The 24,987-nt window shown below is 39.1% G+C and overlaps 1 protein-coding gene across 1 annotated transcript in view; it reads left to right on the top strand.

Moving 5' to 3' along the window:
• fam49bb (family with sequence similarity 49 member Bb) overlaps positions 1-24,987 on the top strand; it is an 83,857-nt gene that overhangs the window by 35,123 nt on the left and 23,747 nt on the right. The window contains exon 3 of the mRNA XM_007258593.4: positions 23,880-23,962. Coding sequence (XP_007258655.1) covers positions 23,890-23,962 — 73 coding nt within the window. The 5' untranslated portion in view covers positions 23,880-23,889. The remainder of the gene's footprint in view (positions 1-23,879; positions 23,963-24,987) is intronic.

The raw sequence follows: 24,987 nt of genomic DNA, 5'->3' as shown, positions 1-24,987 counted from the left end.
CAAACAGTAGTCAGTGATAAGTCCATACATGCCAATTTATAGATGGTGTACCGCCACCTCCTGGTTTGTGAACAGGCTCCAGCCTGTCAGTTCTGTGACACTCCTCAAACTATAAAATACATCTTACATCTGCACTTTTAACCACCAGAAATAACTTTTATAGGGTTACAAATATGAAAGAACTCTTTGAAAAGGTTCCACTAGCTAAGATAATTTTCTGGAAGACCTTCATATCAACAAACTGATTTATGTCTGTGATGCTCAAGTCACAAACATTGTCAATGCCATAAAACAGCCAAAACAAATGTTTTGTAGTATAGTACACTCTTACAGCTTGAACATTGGGCTCCCAAAAATATTGTCTATACAGAAGAATGTGTCATTATAATTCATGTTTTATCAATAAAAGCCTTCCAGAATGTAATATTTTAAAACAACATTCTATAAAAAAGCTTCAAGTACTCAAGTTTGATTACTCTAAATGGATCTGGTGTGTATGTGTAAAGTGTGTGCTATGTATGTAGGTTTGTGTGTGTAAGTGTGTGTGTAAGTGTGTGTTTGTATGACTGTGCCCAGATATATATTGGCACTCTGTCCTGGGTAATTGCTGTAGTGCCAGATGCAGTCATCCAGGTGGACGGTCGTTTCCGGTTGAGAATATGCTGTGCGCTATTGGCTGCCGCTTCTCACCAGTGTGTGGATGAGTGTTAATGTTTAATATGCTTGTGTGTAAAACGTGTTAATTGTAAAGCGTCCTTGGGTTTTTAGAAAGGCGCTATATAAGTTGAAAATTCATTCATCTAACTGTATAATTCTGTATAATTGTTTTTAGCCTTTTTTACTGACACAATGTTTGCAAACAACAATAGCTCCCATGCAAGCCCTTAGCAGTTCAGAGACTATCACTGGAAACTGTCTTAGACTTTCCATTCAAGAGTTTCAAGAGGGCAGAAGACTGTACCATATGATCTGGGATAAGATGCATTAACATGACTTGTCTTTTAACAGTATTTGTGATACACACTTCCTCTCTGTAGACGTCTGGCCTGACACCAGTCCCTAGTGTTTCATAAACCTGCTGAGGGTCTTAAACCTACAATTTATTAAACACTGTGAGCTGGTAGCACGCCTCTCTGTAAGCTGCTGGCATGGTATCAGCTCCTAGTGGTTCATAAACAACAGGTTGGAGACCCCTCATCTGGTCATAAAACCCAGGCTAATCCTTCCCTAATCCAAATGACCAAATGGGGGGTCACCAACCTGTAGTTTATGAACCACTAGAAACCTTTCTTCTGATGTCATATTTAAAACCTGGCAACCACACCAGCTTAGAAACATGGCATTGCTGCCCCCACCTGGCGGTGATGTATATGCCCTATAATGGTAGGTGATTATTTTAGAGTTGTTAAACTCTATTGGAAGAAGCTCAATCCTATATAGTTCTCCATAGTATATAGAAGCATTATTGTGGTGTTATTTTATTCCTGAGTTATACAGCTTCTTTTATATTTGTATCTTTTTAGGATACATGACATCTAGGACAAGGTTACGGCTTTGTCAAAGTCGGATCTTCTATTAGTTTTATGGCTAATTATTGCTTTCGCTTTGCTTAGTATTTCCTTATATTACAATTAGTATAGAAGATATGTGCTCAACCTATAAACGTCATCTTCCTCCAGTATTGTGTAGGATTGTGGCATAATTAGTTTTTACATGTATCCGTTTATTCCTGATTAAGTTTGTGTTTAAACAATTCATTTTATTTATTTTAACACCTTACAATAAGGGAACATCAATGGACAGTACTTATTGTATAGTATGCAATAATATAGCCAATTATTATAGACATTTTTTAATATTGTGAACTAGGGGTCGGCATTATTATATCGTATACAATATATCGTGACACAGAAATATCATGATATTAAAAATCCATTTTGTGATAATAGGGCTGTTCTGTCTTAAAAGTAAAGCTTTAAGTGTATTTATTGTATAATTGTTTTAGTTTGCAATTTATATGCATGCACTAAATATTCTGCAATATTATTTGCAGCATTATATTATTTTATGCTATATTATTTATTTTGCCACATCATGATTATACTGTTATACTATTATACTATATTCCTGAAATGAATAAATTATTTTAGTTTTCCTATATCGGCAAGTATATAGTTATCGCAAAAATACCCTGAAATATTGTGATATTATTTTAGAGCCATATCGCCCACCCCTATCATGCTGCATCATCCTCCCCTAATTATCACATCTGGGTACTACTTTTTTGCTGTTTTCAGCAAAAGAAAAATACACACTGTTCTCATTTCCTATTATATATCTACTAGAGACAGATTATATATGTCCAGTATCATTTATTTTACTTTCATTCTGGATATATGGAGATATTTGGATTGGGTTATTAATATCATGACATACTAATACCCTTAATTTTAAAATATTAGGATGAGCAGGTCTCCTCATATTAAGACATGCTTTAGAAAATATATAAAAAAAATCACCTTTTCGTTCATTGATTTCTCACTCAACATCATTTTGTTCTGTGTAAGATTGCACCAATTTTTTTGCCAAGGTCAATAATTCTGGAAGGCAACAGCGCATTCCAAAACACAGCTTTCATAAACTGAGAACGCCTCTGTCCATTGCCTTCTCATAAACATGTAAATTTGGATATTTATGACAGATGGTACCGCCTGATTAATGAAAGAAAGCCTTGTATCTGTAATAATTTAGTATGAGTCTTTTTATATTTTAGATCATTTGAACACATCAGCTGCTATTTACTTGGACTAAAAAGAAAATTTAATTTTAGAGAATATGTATATAATTTTCTTTTTTCTTATCCCTATTCCAAAACAAAAAAAAAGCGGTTTCTGAAGAAGACATGGAACTCTTGAATATAAAGTTAAACATTGTTGTCATACCCATCATAATACATTTGTAGTATACTACACTCTTACAACTTAAACAATGGGTTCCCAAAAATATTGTGTCTATAGAGAAGAATTTTCGTCTATATAATCCAAGTTTTATCAATAAAAGCCTTCCAGAATGTAATATTTTAAAGATTTTAAAGTTGTCCTGTAGATAGAGTGGTTCTTAGTTGACTGTGTTTATTGTTTAAAACAATCATGTGTGCTGCTGATGTAACTGAACAACCTTCTACAGTGTCTGGTGTCATCAATAACCATAGCTGTGTTCTTCTAACTGTGAGAATTGACAGAAAATGTACTGAATCCAACATATTCTGCTGCATTTATACTAAACTATAATTATAAAGAACTGCATTCCAGAATAAAAGTGTATTGTAGATTTTAGACAGCAGGTGGCGCCATCAGACCAGTAATGAAACTTGGAGAGTACAGGAGGTATTCAGAGTGATTGCTAATCTGATGGACTGCACCTACTACTACTGCATCTCTTACTAGAGGAGTTTAAACAAAACTGCAGCACACTGTGTAATAGTTTAGACTAGATTTGTTACAGGATATTCTATCAAGCATTTTCTGATTTGCATCAGTACCAATACTTAATACGATGTTAAGTGTTTACTCAGATTTAAAACTCTTATGCTATGCTTATTTTGGGAATGGACTCCATATGTTTAGAACCTGAAAGTGTTTGCTTGTTTTCAAATTACTACTTTTTTCGGTACTGATACCAATACTTGAAATCTAGTACTAATACACTTCTAATATCAAAGGATATTCTTTCTAAACTGATGCATACCAGGTGTAAATACATGTGGTTAGAATCTTACCAGCATACAATCCAGATACTGCTCTCAATAGGTGCTCAAGTGCACAAAACACAAGGTTATTAGGCTTACAGGCTTTTTAGGACGGGGTTTGTATTTAGAGAGACAAGATTGTTGACGGTCTATGTGTAGTGTTTGTAACAGTGTTAGCCTAGCATATCCCATTGTAAATGATAAGAAATATTTCTTGGCTGATCGATTGCATCTGGATCAATAGGCAACCATGCTTTTTTAATTTTTAACTGAGCCAATACTTTATATAGAAGCATAGTAATCAGTAAGTAGTCAAAATCCGGACAGTATTAGTTTCACAGTGGAATGTCTAAAAAAAAATTCACTCTTCTACTCAGTGATAAAACTCTCCCATCCGGAATGCAATTGAAAAAGCAGGAGGATCAGTGAGTTTTTTTTTTTTTAGCTTTCTCAGTTATGTGACATCGCGTTCAGTAGCTCCTCCATTTCCACTCGCCTTTGTGTTTACGTAGATCTCCGTGAAAACACGCACCCAAAGTGTAATTACAGTGTGTGGCAGTGGACAAATAGCTATTTTATTAAGCGCGAGGTGATTAAATGTTAGTTCGGACGGGACTAAAACGATCAGAGGACCACTGAGTTTAGAAAAAAAAAACTGTAGGTAATTCTTCCTCTAATTTTCTGGGAATAAAATCGCAGAGGACCCCCCATAAAAGAGAAAATGACCCCCAGGTCCCCCTGAACACTAATCTAGTTCAGATAGGGCTAAACACTTTAATACAACATGGGAGGAAACACAACTACCATGACATTGTATAGTGTCAGGATGTGCTTTCTGTTATCAACATTATTATTTATAATTTCATTCTAAAGTTATTACAGAATTGGATTGGGTTAATTCTTCTTTTTCGTACATTATATACTGCTAGTGTTGCTCAATACCCAATAGTACCAATATATAATCTCATAATCATAAGCAATCTTTTTTAAACAAAGCATGATAAGACTTGTGTAGCATTGTGTTTTGTTCTATTCGTGGCTTGGATAAATGTAAATGAGCTTTAAAGCAGATGCCCTTAGCTAATGCAGTGTGGGCTATCCGTATACAGCTAGTAGTGTATTTAGTGTGGTGGTATGAGGCATCTCTAAAGCATGAGCTACATTTGAATGGAGCTTTGTGACTCATGTAGCTGGTCAGAGTGGCACATGTGGATGTACAGTCTGTACAGGGAGGGGAAGGATTATTTAAACATTAAGTGAGTTTGTTCCCCTTTCATTTAGAGCGGGTCATATGCTCACAGTCTACTCATTTACTCCACTGCAGACTGGATATCCGGGCTGGAGTTTTTTTCCGAGCCTCATTGAAACGTCTAGTAAAAGGGTCAAATAAAAGTGTGTGTGTGGTAAATGTCAGGAAGTTCAGTTTTTGAGGCTCTACCTCAGTTTAGCCCTTAAGTTAAATCATCAGTTCTGATAAAATCTGTCAATCTACAGAGAAACATCAGCGGAAGTTGAGCAGTTGAGTTTATATAATAAAACAGAGACAAATGCACAGTGCATAAGGATAGGAAAGGGTATGTCAATAATAATGTAAATAATGGAAAAAAAGATATCAGAAATCAGAAATCATTATTTGGTGAATTAACCCTGGTTTTTAATCATAGTTTTCATGCATCTTGGCATGTTCTCCTCCACCAGTCTTACACACTGCTTTATGTCTACTTTATGCCACTCCTGGTGCTGAAATTCAAGCAGTTCAGTTTGGTTTGATAACTTGTGATCATCCATCTTCCTCTTAATTATATTCCAGAGGTTTTCAATTTGGTAAAATAAAAAAAAAACGTTTCATTTAATTGGTCTCTTTTTTCAGAGCTGTATATTGGTAATTTAAATAGACTGCAATTCAGATTTTTAATAATAATTTTCAAAAGTATGATCCTCTACCATTTCCTTGAACTCAAACACATGAATTTTCTGATTCATTCAAATATTCATACTGAGTGGCTGAATTTGATACAGTCCTAATTCTGTTCCTAATTCATCACACCTGATTTCACTCACCAAACCCACTCTTCTGAATCCACCAGAGCAGTAAACACACCACTCTGCAGTGATTCAGCCCTCCAGGATCTGCCTATTTTTTTTTTTTTTTTAAAGCATCCGCTTCTAGATAAAGCTTCATATGACTGCACTCTCCTTTTGACCTCTAAAACTGAAAGTGTGTGTAGACGCTGCTGCCCCTGAGACAGGGAGTGGCACCTTGTTCAATTCTCGCCCCAGCCGGACACCAGAGGGCGCTCTCTGCACTACAAATGCTTCCGATCCTCTTAGCGCAAATCCTCTGCGTGCCAAATGCAGCACCAAAAACCCCTCTGATGCTGCCCCACCCTTAGCGCAGAAGCACTGACTCCAGGAGGGGCTGTGATCACATGCACTGTAGGGGTTAGCTGACCTCTTAATGTAAAGATAATTCTGTAGGATAGCTGAGAGGAAGGTCACAGGGATGAGTCAGACAGAGTTGGTCAAAAGGTCAGTGGGACGTGGAGAAGGGCTGCAGAAGATTTTCCTGGAGGGCTGAAGTAAACCTATAAAAAGGGGTTCTTCCATGGTGCATTAATGTGTATATATAGTGCCCTGACAACTCAACATGACAACTTACATCCTTGAAATGCTGATTTAGGGTTTAGGTGATCTTCACAGTGATTGTGATTGAGAACCTGTGATAAATGCTTCTACATAGCATCATATAGGCTCAGATTTTTTGCTGAAAGTGTAATATAACCTAATTTGTGCATGTGTGAGTTTGTCTGTTCTTTTTTATATTTACTAGACAGAAGTGTTTTGACTGTGTTGTAGTTTTTTTGGAAGAGCAAAAGCTTTAGGGGTCACCTTGATAATTCCTGACGCTCATTGTCCACAATAAAGCTGCACAATATTGGAAAAATTTTACTTTGCAAATGTTCCTTTTTTGACAGAGCTGAGTCAGCACAGAGCACTCAAAACCCGAGGAAAACAGCAAAACAACAGTAATCCGCGCCTTAATCAGGCATTTAAATGGATTTTTTTTAAAAGGTAAATAGAACGTTTTTCTGGGATTAAAAGCGTGAATTCAGCTGTAACTGGAAATATCTGCGCAAAACTGTGTTGGACAGCTTTCAACACATGCGTTTACGAGCACGTGCCCAACCATGTGGATGGAGGCCATGCAGTTGCCTCATGTTTCCTCCTGCCATTACAAAGCAATTACAAGCAATTACAAAACTAAAGTTGAAAAATATAATATATCGCAGCAGAGATAGAAACAGGCACAATACATTTACTTCAGCAATACTGTTCTAATCATTAATTTAGCTATTTTTAAGTAGTGCTTTTTCGCTTACATGTTTAGGTAGATAGCACTAAGCACTTTGTCATAAATTTACCTTAGCTTTACCTCAGCAGTGCTATTCTAACTGTAAAATATTAACCCAGTGTAATTTGTCATATGTTACTACTTATGCTATTCTAATCATAAATGTACTTTAGTAGTTCTACTCAAGTCAAATGTGAATAAAATGTACACAGAGAAATGCAACCATCACTAATCTCTATATTTATCATGGTATTACTTTAAATAATATGTAATCATTTCTAATATCCTAACATTACTTATAACAGCACTTTTTTTCATAAGGGTTATGTATTGGAAAGAACCTGACAATACCACTGGCAAAAGTATACAGGGATTACATTTAGGTATGTATATATGTATATATTGCTGTTAATGTCATATCTATATGATTTATTAAGTCAGAACAGTGGGATCTGAAGACAGGGTACAAGACTGCTATGTAGTGGGCGGGGTTTAAACACAACACATACAATTAACTACTGTCTGACACCAACCTTTACATGTAAACTTATAATTAAACATTGATACTGTCAAATAGACAAATAGTGTCACTATACTTCAATATATTTCTAGTTTATTTTATGGGATGCATGGCACTTTTTATTATTTGATATAATAAGCAGCTGTGCTTTACATAGTGTGGGCATTGCATGGCAAAGCATAGAGACATAAGTGTGTGTGTGTGTGTGTGTGTGTGTGTGTGTGTGTGTGTGTGTGAGGGCCACAGCCCATCTTTAATCTGTATGCAGAGGTTGACCTCCCTATGCTGGTCCTGCACCAAACGCCTGCTCAGCATTGACCAGATTGTTGCAGTGAGAGAGAGCCACCACTGCTCCACTCACTTCTCTCACTTCTCTCAGTCTTCAGCTGTACCTTTTCCTTCTCCTGATTCTGTCAGATGAACATTCAGGCATGGGCAGGTTCAAGAGCACTCTATGATTTCACAAGTACAAAAGGTAACACTTTTTATAATAAGGGTACATTAATTGACAGTACTTACTGCAGAACATCTCTAATAATTATTAATTAACATTAGTTAAGACATTATTAACCATTACAAAATCTTTATGTATTTATAATTACAACATTATGAAGCATTTACAATTAGTAATGTTTAATATTGTTTTAACTAGTACCAATTTATAATTAATTCAGACATTACTTAACTATTTTACAGTGTTTATTACTGTTATTTGCATCCCTTATTGTAAAATGTCACTATACAAAAAAAAAATCCCGCAGTTCTGTAAGGGAGTTTTTTTTACACCTGCACTTTATTATATGCTGGATAAACTGGACTTCATTATTTTGGCAAATGTAAACACAGTAAATGTAAACACTCTGGTGCAAGGATGGTCTCGCTTTGGCCCCAATCAAATCCCGTTTAAAGGGGAGAGGGTTTTATTTTATTTTATTTTTCAGAATAAAGTAAGAATCTGATTTCCCCTTAGTCCAACTATCCATCTTTTAGGTGTACTCCACAAGTGTGAGCTAAACTTCTCTGCTGATATGGTTTAAAAAGTTTTATATATTACCCAGATAATTGCTGCAGCCCTGAACAAAATCCCATCTCTGCTTTTTATACTAATTTATTTCAATTTTTTATCCCATTTATTCCCAATTTACAAGGCCAATTACACAACCCTCTCATTAGGACTGACCCCCCTATTACTAGTGAAGCCCCAACATCAGGAGGGTGAAAACTTGCACATTCCTCCTCCAATACATCTGAAGTCAGCCACTGCCTCTTTTCCAACTGCTGCTGATGCAGCATTGCAGAGTATCATCACAGTGCAATCGGAGGAAAGCGTAGCGACTTGGTTCTGATACATCAGCTCACAGACGCCTTGTGCTTATTAACCTCACCCTTTGGAGTGATTAGGAGAAAGAGCACCATCTACCCACCCAGAGAGAGCAAGGCCAATTGTGCTCTCAGCATGACCGGGATTCGAACCAGCGATAGTGGCAGCAATTAGCCTGCTGAACCACTCAGAGCCCCATTAAGCAAGATTTTTCTGATATTGATTTCATCCATTGTCCAGTACCCCAAGGTACATTGTACTGAAATGCGCATTAGTCCAGAACATATGACCTTCTTCTTCCTGTATTTACTTTTTTGCAGTCAGTGGAGAGAACATTATCACATGGTCTGTTGGGAAGCATTTAAGTGCACTTGGGGTTTTCCTTGTGTAAAAAAAAACAAAAAAAACAAGCCAAATCAAAGGAGATATCTTAGCGAATTTCACAGCCTTTAGTGACCCGTCCTCGATCAGCCCATCCTCTGTCCTCTATTGTGACTTTTTTAAGAAAGATCACACAGACCAGAGTGTTTTTCAAATGCAAAAAGACAGGAGGAAAGAGAGAATAGGAAGCACTGCATTGTGTGTTTGTTGATTAAACAGACTTGATTAAAGTGATAGAACAGAAACAGGCTCGGCTTAAAATTCCTGCCCCATGCTTCAGAAAAAAGGTGGTCTGTTTTTGGCTTATGATATCTGGTTGCCATGGTTTCAGGCTTTGACTAGGAGAGATACGGTACGGACTAAGAGGTCCCATTGTAGGAGAGATTATCCAAAATCCTGCTCTGAACCTGCCTATTAGATCACAGTGCGCATCACCCACTCATTTCCACTGCGCTTCTCTGGAATAAAGGCCATTTGCTGCAGGTTTGATCCACTTTCAGATATTGGCCGAAGGAATTAAAGATTTTGTTAGCTGATGACTTGCTGAGAGGCTTAGGTAATTAGTCACTGTAGCCGCTTCTGCTTGGATGATGTCCTGTAGCGTCCTAGAAATTGTTGTGGTAAAGCTGAACAAAATGAAACATTCGGCTGAAGGCCGGGTTTTCAATTGTTTTACCACTTTTTTTTTTTTTTTAATGCATTCACAATGGGCACCTTACTTTGAAATCTTTATATTAACATTCTTGGTCCTTCTTATTGCATATTAACAATTTTATTATGTATTAACTACATTCTTGAGCATGCATTCTACATATTAACTGAACATTAATAATATAATATATTAACTACATGAATTGTTTTTACACATTTTCTACAATATAAAGATATCCCAATTAGAATCAGGGCCAATCCAGGCATATTTTAATGGATTCGGTATGTACGATTGGACAACATTTTGAGATTGAAATCCAAGTGAACTAAGTTAAACAGAATAAAAGATTTGGCTGAAGCCCAGGTTTTCAGTAGTTTCGACACTTTTTTTATCTTTTAAAAGCAATTACAAAGAGTGCCCTAATCCTTACTGATTGCCATTTGATTGCGTCATCAAAAACACCATTGTTCAGTCTAAATTATTCAATCTTTTCATTTATTCTTGCCTTTTTTTTGGCCATTTTCATCTGTATCCTTATTTTAAATAAATTATAGCAACTGATATAATGATAATATACATATAATAGCAATGTATTTACAGTGCTTTTAAAGACCACATTTTTAAGTAGAATTTAGAATATTTATACATTGGTATTAAAATATAAAATGTTTAAATATCTGAAATAAAAGCAATAAAATGGAAACACTTTGCACACCAGCTGATTTAAGCTAATGGGCTCTCCTTCTTAACAAAAACATGATTAGGCAATATGGAGGTCAGCAAAAACGACTGCGGTCATGTTCATAATATTGTACAATAAGTTGATAATGTAATTACTGTAAGGCCTATTAATCGTTATAATCATTATGGTTTAATCTGGCTGTTTTAAAAGCTTTTAAAGGGAATTGACGACTGTATTTTTTGTTTTGTTTTTTCTCTTTTTTCCTGCCATCATCAGTTGTTGACATTTCTCAGAGCTTTTGCTGCATCTGATTGGTCAGGCTGTTTTGTTTTGATTCCACCGCTCCTCCTTGTATTCAGATGGCATTAAAGAGAATGGGAGGAGCTATAAATCACAAACACACACAATCAGAAACACTCAGAGAGCTCCTCCCTTTATCCATCAACCCCAAAGCCCCCCCGCCTTCGCCGGCTTTTTATGTTTTTAACTAGGTAGGGTCATCAGGTTCATGGGTGTGGTGCATGCATGTTTTTTTTTTTTTTTCTCCCCAAGATCGAGGGAGTCGTCCCCCATTTTTCTGCCTGTCTGATTGGGCGAGTGTCATGGGGGTCTGGGGTGCAAACCCGGCGCGCACCACTTGGCTAATGCGATGTGGCGGCGCTCCCCATGAAATCTAGGTCAAGTTTGAAACTGCCTGCCATGCTGCTGAGGATGCTGCTGCTGCTGAGGATGCTGCTGCTGCAGACTGACACAGCACAGAGTAACACACCCACACACTCCCACACATTTCCTGCCCTCGTGTAAATACATGCAGTTTTATAAATAATATGCAGTATAGATATGTTTACAGACCAGTGCACCCACCAGAGACATGTGTGCTGATGATATACTGATGTATGTTCACTCCATTATCATGTATCAGTAATGTAAGGCTGTGTTGTAATCTCACATGCTCTGGTCTCCAGCATGATTTTTCGTCATGTCTTGCCACAAGCTTTTCAGATGGACTCACGGAAGTGTGTACTGACTCCATGTTGGTAAACAAACAAAGTGCTCGCCCACTAGGTCAGTCAGGCGTTCCCTAGAGAGACAGAAAGTTAAAGTTATAAAAAAGACTACAGGGACTTGAACAGAATGTTTCAAATTGTTCAAACATAATTAAGCTTTAAAACCTGGGAGAGAGAATGATTAATATGACAACCAGTGTCCAACACTGTCCATGGCCCAATCCCATTTCTCTTTTGTACTTCTACCCCATGTTTTCAAGTGTAACCCTTCCCTGAAGCGCTAAAGTTGCTGTTTAACTAGTTAACTGTATTTTCAGGGGGTAGATGGTGCAGCATTTAAGTATTATTGTCTATTACTTAATTCCTCAGTGCTTTATTAACTTTTATTTTCTTGTATTTTTCTGTTCCGTCTTAAATGCTGCAGCCTCCGGTGTCTGTTGCACCATTTAAGGTAGAAAGGGAAAGATAGCTAGCGAGTTAGCTACTATAACAAACTATTAGTGATTTGTGTTATGCTTGTTATAAGGAAACTGCCATTGAGACACTGAAACTACACATTAAATTATATTAATATAGTGGTTATCTTAGTTTTTAACAGCAACAAAAAAAACACTTACATTTTAAGTGTGCCTCTGTTCAATCTCCATTTGAAGGGTCATGTAACCCTAACACAGAATTGGAAGACCCTAAGTGTATAAGAGGTATAATTTCAGATAGGATCATGTTATAAATGTTTAATCCCCAAGGGGAAGTAATTTAGAAATTTTGTGAGGTGTTATTTTGTGAGTAAGGTTGAACACTGGACAGTAAGGCCTGATGGTGGATGTCAGATAGACGGCTCAGGAGTAAACACAAGGTAACCGCATGGCCTCCACCCACATGGTGCTTTCTAAACGCACGTGACGAAAGCTGTGCACCTCAGTCCAGCACAGTTTTGCGCAGATATTTACAGTTACAGCTGAATTCAGGCTTTTAATCCCAAAAAACGTTCTTATTTACCTTCTAAAAAGCCATTTAAATGCCTGATTGAAGGGCCGGTTACTGTTGTTTTGCTGTTTTCTTCGGTTTTGAGTGCTCAGTGCTGACTCAGCTCTTGATCGGTCCGGACGCGAGACAGTGCAAGGGTGGGGGCGGAGCTGGTGACATCATGGGCCCTGCATTGTTTAATATCACGATATATATTGTCGAAAAAATGTTTTCCAATATTGTGCAGCCCTAATCGCAGGTCAATACAGCATTTTGTAGGAACCCTGGGACATGGTACTAGTCTCATGTCCTGTGAGATTTGGCATTTTAAGGTTCTACCTCATGAAGACGACTGAGAGTGCAAATGTGCTACTTTGAAGAGTAAAGTAAAACAATTTTTTTTTGTATACTCTATGGCCACATATGCATTCCTTCATAGTTTTGAGGACTTCAGTCATATTAATCTACAGTGTAAAGTAATAAATAAATGAAGAAAAAGACATTAAATGAGAAGGGGCGTGTTCAAACTTTTGTCATGCTGGTACTGTATATGTACATGGCTCTCCCTCCATTGCCTGCTGTCTCTTGCGATGCTCTAGGGAGGTGCTGAGCTGTTCCACGGCTGAGCCCACGTGACTAAGAGAAAGAGGGATGGGCGAGAAGACTATGTTGTTTTTCTCTCTCTCTCTCTCTCTCTCTCTCTCTCTCTCTCTCTTTCTCTCTCTCTATCTATATCTCTCTTTCTCTCTCTCTCACCCCACTCTTCCCCCTCATGCTGGCGCTGAAAAGCAGGCGTAGTATTTCTAGAGGCACGTGTACTCCCATGCTGCAGTGCTGCAATGAAACGCCAGTGCTGCTCCCATTTCCCTCATGTTTTTCTCCCCCTACGCTATATTTAGGGAAGCGAGGATGCTGTTCCTAGATGGATATCAGCATGTAAATATTCCACCAGCATGAGTCTGAGGGTGTTTACTACTAACACTGTTAACCCAGCTGTGTAGTGTAACCCACATATAGAATGTTTACCCTCAACAAAAGATATGCATTTCTAATAGCTTTACTGTTAAAAATAAGACAGTGGTTAGTTTTGGAGCTTTTGGGTGGATTTACTTCCCATAACAGGAATTAAGCCTAAACCTGGACTACATTTATTCCATTTAATGGAGAAAGGAATGCTTTCAGATGCTGTGTTGTCCAAGACTAGGTTTAATCCCTGTTTGGGAAACTGCTTTTTTGTGTATTTGCGTTAAGCGTATAGTAGGTAAGTAGGTCAGGTTGTGTAGTTAGCCTCTGTAGCGGCTAATCTCTTATTCGAGCTGGAATGCCGAATATTCCAAACTCCGGAATCCTCCTTCTCCTCCTCCTCTTCGCTAGTCGGTAGTTTTTGGTGCATTACCTCATCGCCATTCATGTATTCACGCTTAGGCTTTTAAGTCGTACTACTGAACCAGCACACCCCCATCCCACCCCACCTCAACACACAGACACACACACACTTCCCCTCCTTCCTAAATCCCCCTCCCAAACCACATTCCCATTGGCTCCCGGCTCGGCATGAGCCGTACCAGCTTTTTTGGGCACCATGGATACAGCGGAATGTAGGAGAGCTCGCCCTCCACCAATCAGAGAGCAGGAATGAATTCGTAAGTTGCCCCGCGGCCTCAGACGATCATCCACCGCCTCCCCCCACCTCCATCCCGCTATTGCTTCTGTGCTCCGGCACGCAATCTCTCAGTAGGGGGGTGCCGAGCACAAACAGCCCACTTCAGGAGCCTCTCGATCAGCCAGAACTCACCCAGGGATGCCGCCGCCCTTCAGGACCACCACGGAACCAGCCTGCGGTCCCCATGGATCACCCTCAGAGGTGCACTTGGTCGCCCCTATGAAGCTCAGCAGTGTACTCATCATCATCACACTGTGCTCCTCTGCCTGATCTTCTTCTGTTGAGGACTCTTTAAAGCTTTCCAGTTCTGCTCTCCCATAAGCACCATGGATCCTGAATCATTATTGGACGCCCACACACTTCTACACACTCTATTGCTCTTGTGCTATCTCTTCCTGTCCTGAATATGCTTTGAATTTGTTACAAAACGTGAATATAACTCCGCAAAATAATAAAAGGGCCTTTCTTTAATTTGCAGAAATTGAGAACCTGGTCAAAATTATGAAAGTTCATATTCATTTAGGAAGAACAACAGTAATGTTTGGAATAACCCTGATTTTTTACCACAGCTTTCATGCGTCATGACATGCTTTCCACCAGTCTTTTACACTGCTTTTGTGTAACCTTATGCCACTCCTGTTGCAAAACTTCAAGGAGTTCAGCTAATTTTGATGGCTCGTGACCATTCATCTTCCTCTTGATTATATTCCAGAGGTTTTCAATGGGGTTCAGGTCTGGAGATTGGGTTGGCCATGACAGAGTCTTGATCTGGTGGTCCTTTTTTCACACATTGATCGACCTAGCTGTGTGGCATGGAGCATTGTCCTGCTTAAAAAAACAGTCCTCAGAGTTGAGGAACATTTGCCAAAGAAGAAGGAAGCAGAACTTCTTCTAGGATAATAACTTTGTTTGTGGCATGATTCATGCGTCCTTCGCTAGGAAGAGTCTGCCTGAATCCAGCCTTGCTGATGCATCCCCAGATCATTGCCAAACCTCCACCAAATTTCACAGTGCATGCAAGACACTATGGCTTGTACGCATTTTCAGGTTTCCATCTAACTATTAGATGAGCAGGTGTTGGGCAAACTGAAAATTTGACTCAACAGAAAATATGATCTTACTTCAGTCCTCTATGGTCCAATTCTTATGATCTTTTGCAAACTTCAGCCTGGCTTTTCTTTGCTTCTCATTGATGAAGAGCACTTCATCTGCACTTCACCCCAGATGAAATTTGCCATTCTTATTGTAGGTCACTTGATGTCATCCTGTGGTTGCTGACTGAGATTCAAATAAGTTGACAAGTTGTCAATCTTCAGATCCGAACCCCAATAAAAACCTCTGGAATGCAATCGAGAGGAAGCTGGATGGTCACAAGCCATCAAACAAAGCTGAATGGCTTGTTACCCAAAAGCAGTGTGAAAGACTGGTGGAGAGCATGCCAAGACACATGAAAGACATGATTTAAAAATCAATACTCTTCCACCAAATATCGATTTCTGAACCCTTAAGACATACATTAGTATAGGTATATATATATATATAGATAGATGTTATAGTTATATGATATAGTTATATGTATAGAATATGCTTCATAACTCTACACAATTGCATTTTCACCCCTTTTATTAGTTTAAACTTGCATTATTAGTCTCTGACTCTTTCTTTTCATGTTTCTTTCCATCCTCTTTTTAATCCATTACTGTCCCCATTAGTCAGCTTATCATACCATTGTGGGATTTAAATCTTTAATGATCTTTTAAGAACTTAAAAACTGTTCTAATATCAAACCTAAAATACACTCTATAGTACACTCTGTAAAATCTTAAATGCAGTTGTTTTGTTTAAAATACATAACAGAAAGGAAAACCATTGCCCTGGTAAATGAGCGTGTTTATAGGGCAGCTTTTCTAGCTGTGACCTCATTGTGGCCCAGCTGAGCTGGTGTGTAGAACTGTGGGTAGGCATGCTGGGCAGAGGCTGACCCCACGCTGGAACCAGTTGGCCTGGACTCAAATCTGCACTTCTTCACTGGAAGCAGCAGCAGAGAACTGCAGTTACTGCAGGAGAGCTCTGCAGCAGAGTACAGTGTACAGATTCATACTGTAACCTGCTCACACTCTGCACTCTCTTTCTCAGGCTAATTACAGCCGCAGCGCACACACACACACACTCACACACACACACACACACTAATCCAGCTCACGCCCAATTCTAGCACAAATCATGAGCTGTCTGTGGTCTCTCCAGCCTACAAACACACTTTCAATTTGGAATAGTTCTGCCTCCGCATGTTAAGCAGCCTGCTGTTTGAGACTAAAAAGCATTTTTCAAACTGTCACCAGAGACCCTTCTCTCTGACCATAATCTCTCTGCCTGAAATATCACATGAGCAGCGTGATTTGAGACTGTAAAGGAAGCCTGTTTCCCATGGGCTGAAAGTCTTTGTGGGAACTAGCAGCACTGGGAGGAGTGTTTGGTTTAAAAATAATCAAATAGGAATTAGAACTATTCTACAGCGATAAAGACTAATGTCAGTTTAGTTTGAATTTTTTGTGGATCTTTGTGACCCTTTTGTTTTAGACAAAAATATACCACGTACATAAAAATAAAAAACAAAAAAAACAAAATAGCACCACCCTTTGGGGCTGCCACTGTGTTCAAGAATGGCCGGTTCAAATCCCAGATCATGCTGCTTCGCCATCAGCAGCCGGAGTCTGAGAGAGCACAATTAGCCTTGCTTTCTCTGAATGAGCAGATAGTTCCCCTTTCTCATCATTACTCCCAAGTATTAAGTTGGTCCCAGGCATTAGTTTGCTGATGTAGCAGAGCTGCATGGCTGCGCTTTTCTCTGAGAGTGCAAATTCATCCAATCTGAAAGGAGACTGCTCCACAATGCATGTTTTAAAAATACTTTTTGGCATGCTTGGTTCAATTATACAATCTCTCCGAAAACTCACAGACTGTCACTGTAAATGTGAAGGAAGCCACTAATATTAAAACAAATGCAAATGTTACATTTTCAAAACTCAACCCAGCCTTAGTTGCTGCTATTACTCATTACTTGATATGGACAATTAATATTTAACTAAATTAAGTTAAAAATTAATCTGGAAGTAGACTTTGTTCTTCAAACCAGCTCACAAGATCTCATCTACTTATCTACTACTATATTTTGTTTATTACTGAACTTTATTCCCAATATAGCTGTGCTCTTTTCCACCCTAGCTAGCTGGAACTCCTTTACAACACAATGCTACCAGCACTGGAAATGTGAAGGTGAAGGCTAACACTTGCTTCCTCCAAGACACATGAAACCAGCCAGTGTGGGTGTAGAAAAAGTACAAATGGGAACAGTTAGAAAATCACGTATGATCTCCTTTAAAAAAAAAAAACACACACTTCCAGATTAGCAGCTATTGTGCTTCTACACATCCTGGTAAGAAAAAAAACTCATATTGTTCATTTTCATGTGTTCATGAATGACTGTTGTGTCTTGTTATGCTATTGGTCCAAATGAATAGGGGGGCCTACATTTTTGCAGAAGGTGAACATCCTCATGCTCAGTTCTCTCAGATGAACATCCTCCGCCTCTGCTTTTCTTTTGTAGAGACTATCCTGACCTCACCCTTAACTGTTTCTGACCTCCATTATAGGTTCACTCTCTCTTTAGCCAGCTTCTCTCTGTCCTACCTCTGCAATTGAACCCTGAGCCTTACTCTGCGTGTGTGTGAGAGAGAGAGAGAGAGAGAGAGAAAGAGAGAGAGAGATGAAGAGTGTAGCTGTCTCTGTGGGTTATGCAGGGAGACTCGGCTCTGCTCAGGGATCTGGCATTGTGCTGCAGAATTCTGTAATGTGTCGTTTTAGGTTTTTGTTCCTGTCGGCGGTTTGATATCTCTCCTGTCAGCGGCTTGTCCTCTCCTAAATCTGGACATGACTAGAGAACTAGAGACATGGGCACACACACACACACACACACACACACACACACACACAGATTCTCTTGTTGCCTCTGCTTTTCCTGTCTACTGCCACAGTGCATTCAGGGTCTTAATACTGTGTATGGGCATTTTAACCAGGCTTGCTATTGAAAGACTGGCTTTTTAAACCAAAAGGTCTTGAAAATCCCAGCTGCAGTTAGTCTGATGTCACTACAGAATGGGTTGTTAGAATCTTTGTATGTTATTTAATACTTTAAAGTAAGATAGGATAATCCTTTATTATTCCCTCAGTGGGGAAATTCACTGTATTACTGCAGCAACAGGATAGCATGGCACTCAATACATAAAAATAGATAAAATAAACTGTGCAATATATACAATATAAATTATCAAAAGTAAAGGACTCTTCAGATTGCCTCTTATTTACACACAGGTAATGGAAAAATGTTTTACATAATGTTACACTGAAAAAAATATATATTTTCTGTGTAGCGTTTGAGTGTAGCGTTTAAGTGTGTGTATATGTAGTCCGCTGTGTATATGTGGTCGGAGTCTAACAGCAGCAGGAAGGAAGGAATGCTTCCGCCCCAACAGACCACTCTGTAAAAGATGGCAGATGCCACCACTCTGTCCAATATACTTGTGTTATTGTTTTAAATCTGACATAAATACAGTCAGTCAATAATGACAGTATATTAGGAAATCATGCTACAGTGTCAGGTTAAGTTTAGATGTGAGTTATAAAGTTCCCCTGAGGCCGGTTTAGGAAAAAAGACAGAGACAAAACAGTCAGTGTTTTGGGGCGGATACAGATCTAAATGCTGATACCAATTAAGTTAGGAGCTGAAAGCCACATCTACATTTCCATGTAGTTTTCCGAACTTGGTGGTATATCAATGTGCTGGGCTTCTTTGATGTTTTGTATCATCTATCAACAGGGAATACAATTTTAAAATGCATTGTTTTTTTTTTTTTGTTTGTTTGTTTTTTTGCAGTTAACAATATTTACAACATTGTCAAACTCTGAGCACCAGCAGAAAGAGACTGTGATTTCTATTGCAGAACTGCACTCAGTGCTGTCACTGGAGATTGTTGGCTCTGCTGCAGTCTAAGGCCCACTGTACTGGGTAAAGTGATGTACTCTCCAAAGGGGTATCCGGTTAGTGGTCTTTAAAGGGGTTTATTCTGCATATTAACATGTACATTAGTTATACACTTTCTTAAAGTTTACTCTTAGAGGTCTGTATCTAGCAGTAAATGAAGAACTGATGAACTAAAGTTTGACTGTCTAGTGTCCTGCATTAGTCTGATTGGTTCTGCCTCATATTTTGACATTTTTGAAGATGAGCTTAGCTAAATGTGTTTTTAAATAACCACACCTATGCCTACTCGCTAGGGGTGGGCAGTATTATATCGTATACAATATATTGTGACAGAAATATCAAGATATTGAAAATCCATATCGTGATAATAGAGATGTTCTTTAGGTTTATTTATTGTATAATTCTTTTAGTTTGCAGTTTATATGCATGCACTAAATATTCTGCAATATTTTTGATGCATTATATTCTTTTATGCTATATTATTTATTTTGCCCCATTATGATTATGCTGTTATACTATTATACTATATTCCTGAAATGAATGAATTATTTTAGTTTTCCTATATCGCCAAGTATACCGTTATCGCAAAAATACCCTGAAATATCGTGATATTATTTTAGAGCCATATCGCCCACCCCTTCTACTTGATCAATATCTGCTCTCAACATTTTTGTGCTTTGATTCAGTTTACACATTTATTCATTCATATAAATGTACTGCTGAGGTTTCATAAATTCGTGCCTCCCATTTTAAGTGCAGTGCATCTTTATGTCATACCTGTCTGCCAGCCGCTACATTCAGATTCATGACTGGAGGGCGTAATATTCATATCTCTTTCTTTTCATGCTTTTCGTTTTGACTTTATACTGAGTCAGACTATGAATGTTAGCAGCGTTGTCCGAGTAGTGATTACATAACACACACACACACATACACACACACACTGTAATGCACTTATTCAAGACTGTAATAAGCCTGACCTACATCGCTCGCTCCGCCCACGCTCTTGTGTATGTCTCGTGCTCTCTCTACCAGCTCGAGGCGGAGGCATCATGGGTAATGCGCTGTCGTAATGGCCTAGTATGACCCTCTCTCTCTCTTCCCTGCTTTCCACCACTCATCGTCTGCGAGTTAAAACCCTCCGCTTCTTTATAAACACAGACGCTGTTTAATTACAGCTGGAGTTGAGCAGCTGAGGAGCCGGCTGAGCGTGGAGCTAAATGCTTATTTAGATCATTGAAGTGAGGAAGCAGTGTATTAAAGGAGCGACGCTGGTGTCTGCTGTGCCCCTCCTGTTAAAAGTGAATTTTCACCCACTAATTTGGTTCATTGGAAGCATTTTCCAAGGAGTCTAATGACATGTAGATGGGTCCCAGACATGCACGTACACATTTACTGTGCAAAATAATTGATAACACCTGCAGCATATACACATTTTACATCCCTAGTTTCTGTCGGTATGAGTCATAACCAGCTTCAGTTTGGTCTCCCAGGACGGCAAGCTTCTTTTCAGACTGGCTGCCATGTCATGACATTATCAAGCAGGACTCAGTATGCAATTATAACAAAAAACAACAGGTGACCATCTGTAAGGCCGATAACGATAATTACATTCTTGACTTATCGTAAAATAAATGGACATGGCCTTAATAATGTTTAATAATCATTTAGAGCATTTATTTGCAGAAAATGAGAAATGACTGAAATAACAAAAAAGATGCAGAGCTTTCAGATCTCAAATAATGCAAAAAGGAACAATGTCACATTCATAAAGTTTTAAGGGTTCTGAAATTAATATTTGGTGGAATAACCCTGGTTTTAATCACAGCATGTTCTCCTCCACCAGTCTTACACATTGCTTTTGGAAACTTTGTCACTCCTGGTGCAAAAATTCAAGCAGTACATCTTGGTTTGATGGCTTGTGATCATTCATGTTCCTCTTGATTATATTACAGAGTTTTTTTAATTTGGTAAAATCTAAGAAACTCATAATTTTTCTTATTTGTTTTCCAGAGCTGTATATGTTCATTGCATTCACACATATAAATCTACTTTTGATTCCAGCAACTGGATTGTTGTTTTTTATTTAAAAAAAAAAATGTGCACATAGGCCCTTTAAGATTGGCATACGTGACCTGAACCCAGGTAGTGCTTGCTTGACAGGCATCATCAGTAGAGTAATTGCTTGGGAATGTGCAGCATTATCTTGCACTTCACTAAGATTTGGCTTTAAACCTGGAGTTTCTGGGTTGGGGAGGGATCAGGCAGAATGTTCTCAATCAAAAAATTGGAACTAATTTAAGCTCTACTTGTAATTTACATGCTAGTTAATAAGTAATGCTTTGTAGGGCCATTGATTTAAATGCATAGGCTAACACAGGGCCTCTAGTCTTTGCCTTTTTAAAAACAGTCTGTTTACACAGCATCCTGTGATTTGCACTTGTCATATCTTATGTAAGGTCTCAGCATAAATCTGTGAGCTGCTCGAGGTGAAGTCGACACTGAGAGACCCCAAGCAGAAGCGGATGATATAATCCCCCCACTATCAGTGTGGGAACATGCACAGGTTGTGAGTGTTTGGTCTCGTCAGTGTCTCTCGGTCTCACTTTGATGCTATCTTCCTGTCTGCCAGGTGGAAGGTTATGCATCAGTTGTGGTTTCCCCCTCAATCCCTCTGTCACCAGCCTTGCACAGAAAAAAGGCCCATTCTCACTGATCCCCTGTCAGAGATAGTGTCTGCAGTGTGTGAACTTCCAGAGGTTTCTGGAAACCTGCTTTTGGCAGCCCACAGGTTTTACCCACTTCAGTGGGACAGGGGAGGGGGAAGCCTGGGAAAGAGGGGCTTTCTCACACAACCCTGCTTTCTAAGAATCAACTGACAACATCCTTAGACCTGTATGATTCTTTAATCTAGGCCTGTCATTATTAGTTTGCATGTAAGGTGCATCCTGCTTGAGAGGTAACTTAGGCATGATTCCACTTCCCAACTGTAGGGGGGCAGGGGGTTGGGTTGTTTGGTTGGATGTTGGGTTGGACATTGAGTTGGCCGTTGGGTTGGCCGTTGGGTTGGACGTTGGGTTGGTAGTTGAGTTGAACTTTGGGTTGGAAGTTGAGTTGGATGTTTGGTTGGATGTTTGGTTGGATGTTTGGTTGGATGTTGGGTTGGATGTTGGGTTGGATGTTGGGTTGGATGTTGGGTTGGGAGTTGAGTTGGACATTGAGTTGGGAGTTGGGTTGTATGTTGGTTTGAATGTTTGTTTGGATGTTGGTTTGGATGTTGATTGGACATTGAGTTGGACATTGGGTTGGACTTTGAGTTGAGTTGGATTAAATTGGATGTTGGGATGGGAGTTGAGTTGTTTGTTAGTTTGAACAATAAGTTAGATGTTGGGTGGGGAGTTGAGTTGTACTTTGGGTTGGACATTGAGAGGGTGTTGGGTTGGATGTTGAGTTAGACTTTGGGTTGGGGGTTGAGCTAGACCTTAGGTTGGGGGTTGGTTTGGACCTTGGCCTGGGAGTTGAGTTGAATTGGGAGCTGTTTTCAGTGTTAGTGTTATGCAATTCTCCCAAGCTGTGTTCTTCCAGCTTCACCCAGGTCGATGTATCATCCGATGTATCAGTGGTTTTCAAGCTGTTGTTTTAAGGTAAAAATGCTACATTGTGTTGTTTAATTACATCTCTGAAATTACACCAGTGTAAAGTGTATAGCATGAATTAGCCTTCATCAACAGTGCTCTTTAACAGGCCCCGGTCTCTGTCCTCCAGAGACTTTAGAAATAGAGCTATTTAGAGGAGCGCTTTCCGTGAAGAGTGTTGGCTGTGTTTTTTTTATTTCTTAAATCTTGACAGTGAGGGGGCCCCTCTACTGGGAACTGAGTTTAAGCCCTAAGCCGACACGCACGGTTGGCATGAGGCACCAAAGCGCAAGGATTCCCGTAACTCACATGATGTGTGTGTGTGTGTGTGGCGAGGGTTGTGGTTTTGGGTGGCGATATAATGACATCTGGTATAGGAGCCTTGTGCAGGAAAACCACACGGCCTGTCTGAGGGAGGGCAGGGAGGGGAGGGGGCCGGTTGCCACAGCTGGGCCTGGAACCCCTTGGTGAACGTGGAATACCAAGACCCCACATTTTTGAGAAGGCGTTGTCCATTACAGACCACTTACCTGTCGGATACACTTGTGTCTCTCTCTCTCTCTTTTCTTACTCTGAGCGGGACTTTACTAACGTTAGTAAGACACATTGGCCTAGGATTTAATAAAAATATCAATATTTGAAGCCATGTATTGATAATGTATCACAAACTATATAACGTGATATGAATTATTTTTCCCCTCAGTGGTTCAAGGTAGTTTGTCATGTCCTGTGGGGTTCAGAAGATTGAACCGGTGATCATGTTGTTAAAAAGGCCTCTTTTCCGATTATTAGACTTGAATGTGGCCAAATTGTGCCACACAAAAAAAATAATGTCAAAAACTGACTACATATTTTTGTTTTCCTTGACTTTCTTTTTTGCTAATTCTGACCTTTTCTCTTGTCTTTTACAGGTATCCTGTCATGGGGAACCTCCTGAAAGTGCTGACGTGTACAGACCTTGAACAAGAGCCCAATTTCTTCCTCGATTTTGAAAGTAAGATTTTACCCTACTGTACATAATGTAACCTCCACTGTAATCTAACTCTGAGTGGAGTGGATAAGTAAAATAGAATTACTGACTAATGTATAATTTATTCTTTTTGTATTAATTATTAATCCTTATTATCAAACGTTAGAACAATTTACAGTAGTAGCTTAGCTGATAAATAATAATAAACATTGTGGGGCAGTGGTGGCTCAGTGGTTAGGGCACTGGGTTATTGATAACAGTGTTTGCCAAGCTGCTGCTGTTAGGGCCCATGAGCATGACCTTTAACCCTTTTTACCCACTCCTCTAGGCACCTGTTATCAGTGAGTTCTCTCTGGTGTGTATGTGTGAATTCACTGCACAGATAGACTAAAAATAGAGGCCAATTCTTATATGATTATCTGTGTCCAATACATATGGTGATTATTGTTGTCTTTAACTTATAAACCCATGTCCATATACTTTTGAAAGTGTTGGGGCACTGTATGAATTAACTCTGCAAAATATATTAAAATGGGCGGAGGAGCAAAAATAACATAAAAGGTAAGCTAAGACCTATGGAGGTATGTCCAGTATTAACACCCTTCTCAGTATGGTTTCCTGTTGCACCAGTCATGTGCTTCCGTACGCACAGATAGACAGGGGGCAGTAAGGAGTCACTTCTGATTCATATGGAATTCCTATAGCTGCTTCCTGTAACCACAGCAAGTCAGAGAGAGAGAGAAACTGTAAACAGTAACACACTGCTTCACCCTCTACATCATAAACACACATCCAGTCTTCTCTTCACCTTTGGCCCAGTTTGCCGCTGTTCTCCTCAAACTGGCCTAGATACAGAACCCAAACCTACATACAGTTAGCATCTGTGAACTTAAATATGGCAAGCAGTTCTTAAAACTCTTTAAACTCTATTTAAAACCCACTGAAGTTCAAAGTCAAGCTTGAGGTTGCTCCTTAGATGAGTTCCTGCAGTTTCCAGTGTTTAAAATTCCTGCAGCTCCACAAATGAGAACAGTGTAATCTGAGGAAGT

Source organism: Astyanax mexicanus, chromosome 1, assembly GCF_023375975.1.
Source record: "Astyanax mexicanus isolate ESR-SI-001 chromosome 1, AstMex3_surface, whole genome shotgun sequence".
Lineage (NCBI taxonomy): Eukaryota > Metazoa > Chordata > Actinopteri > Characiformes > Acestrorhamphidae > Astyanax > Astyanax mexicanus.
The sequence above is the reverse complement of the archived record's forward strand: the minus strand, read 5'-3'. Positions and strand labels throughout refer to the sequence as shown.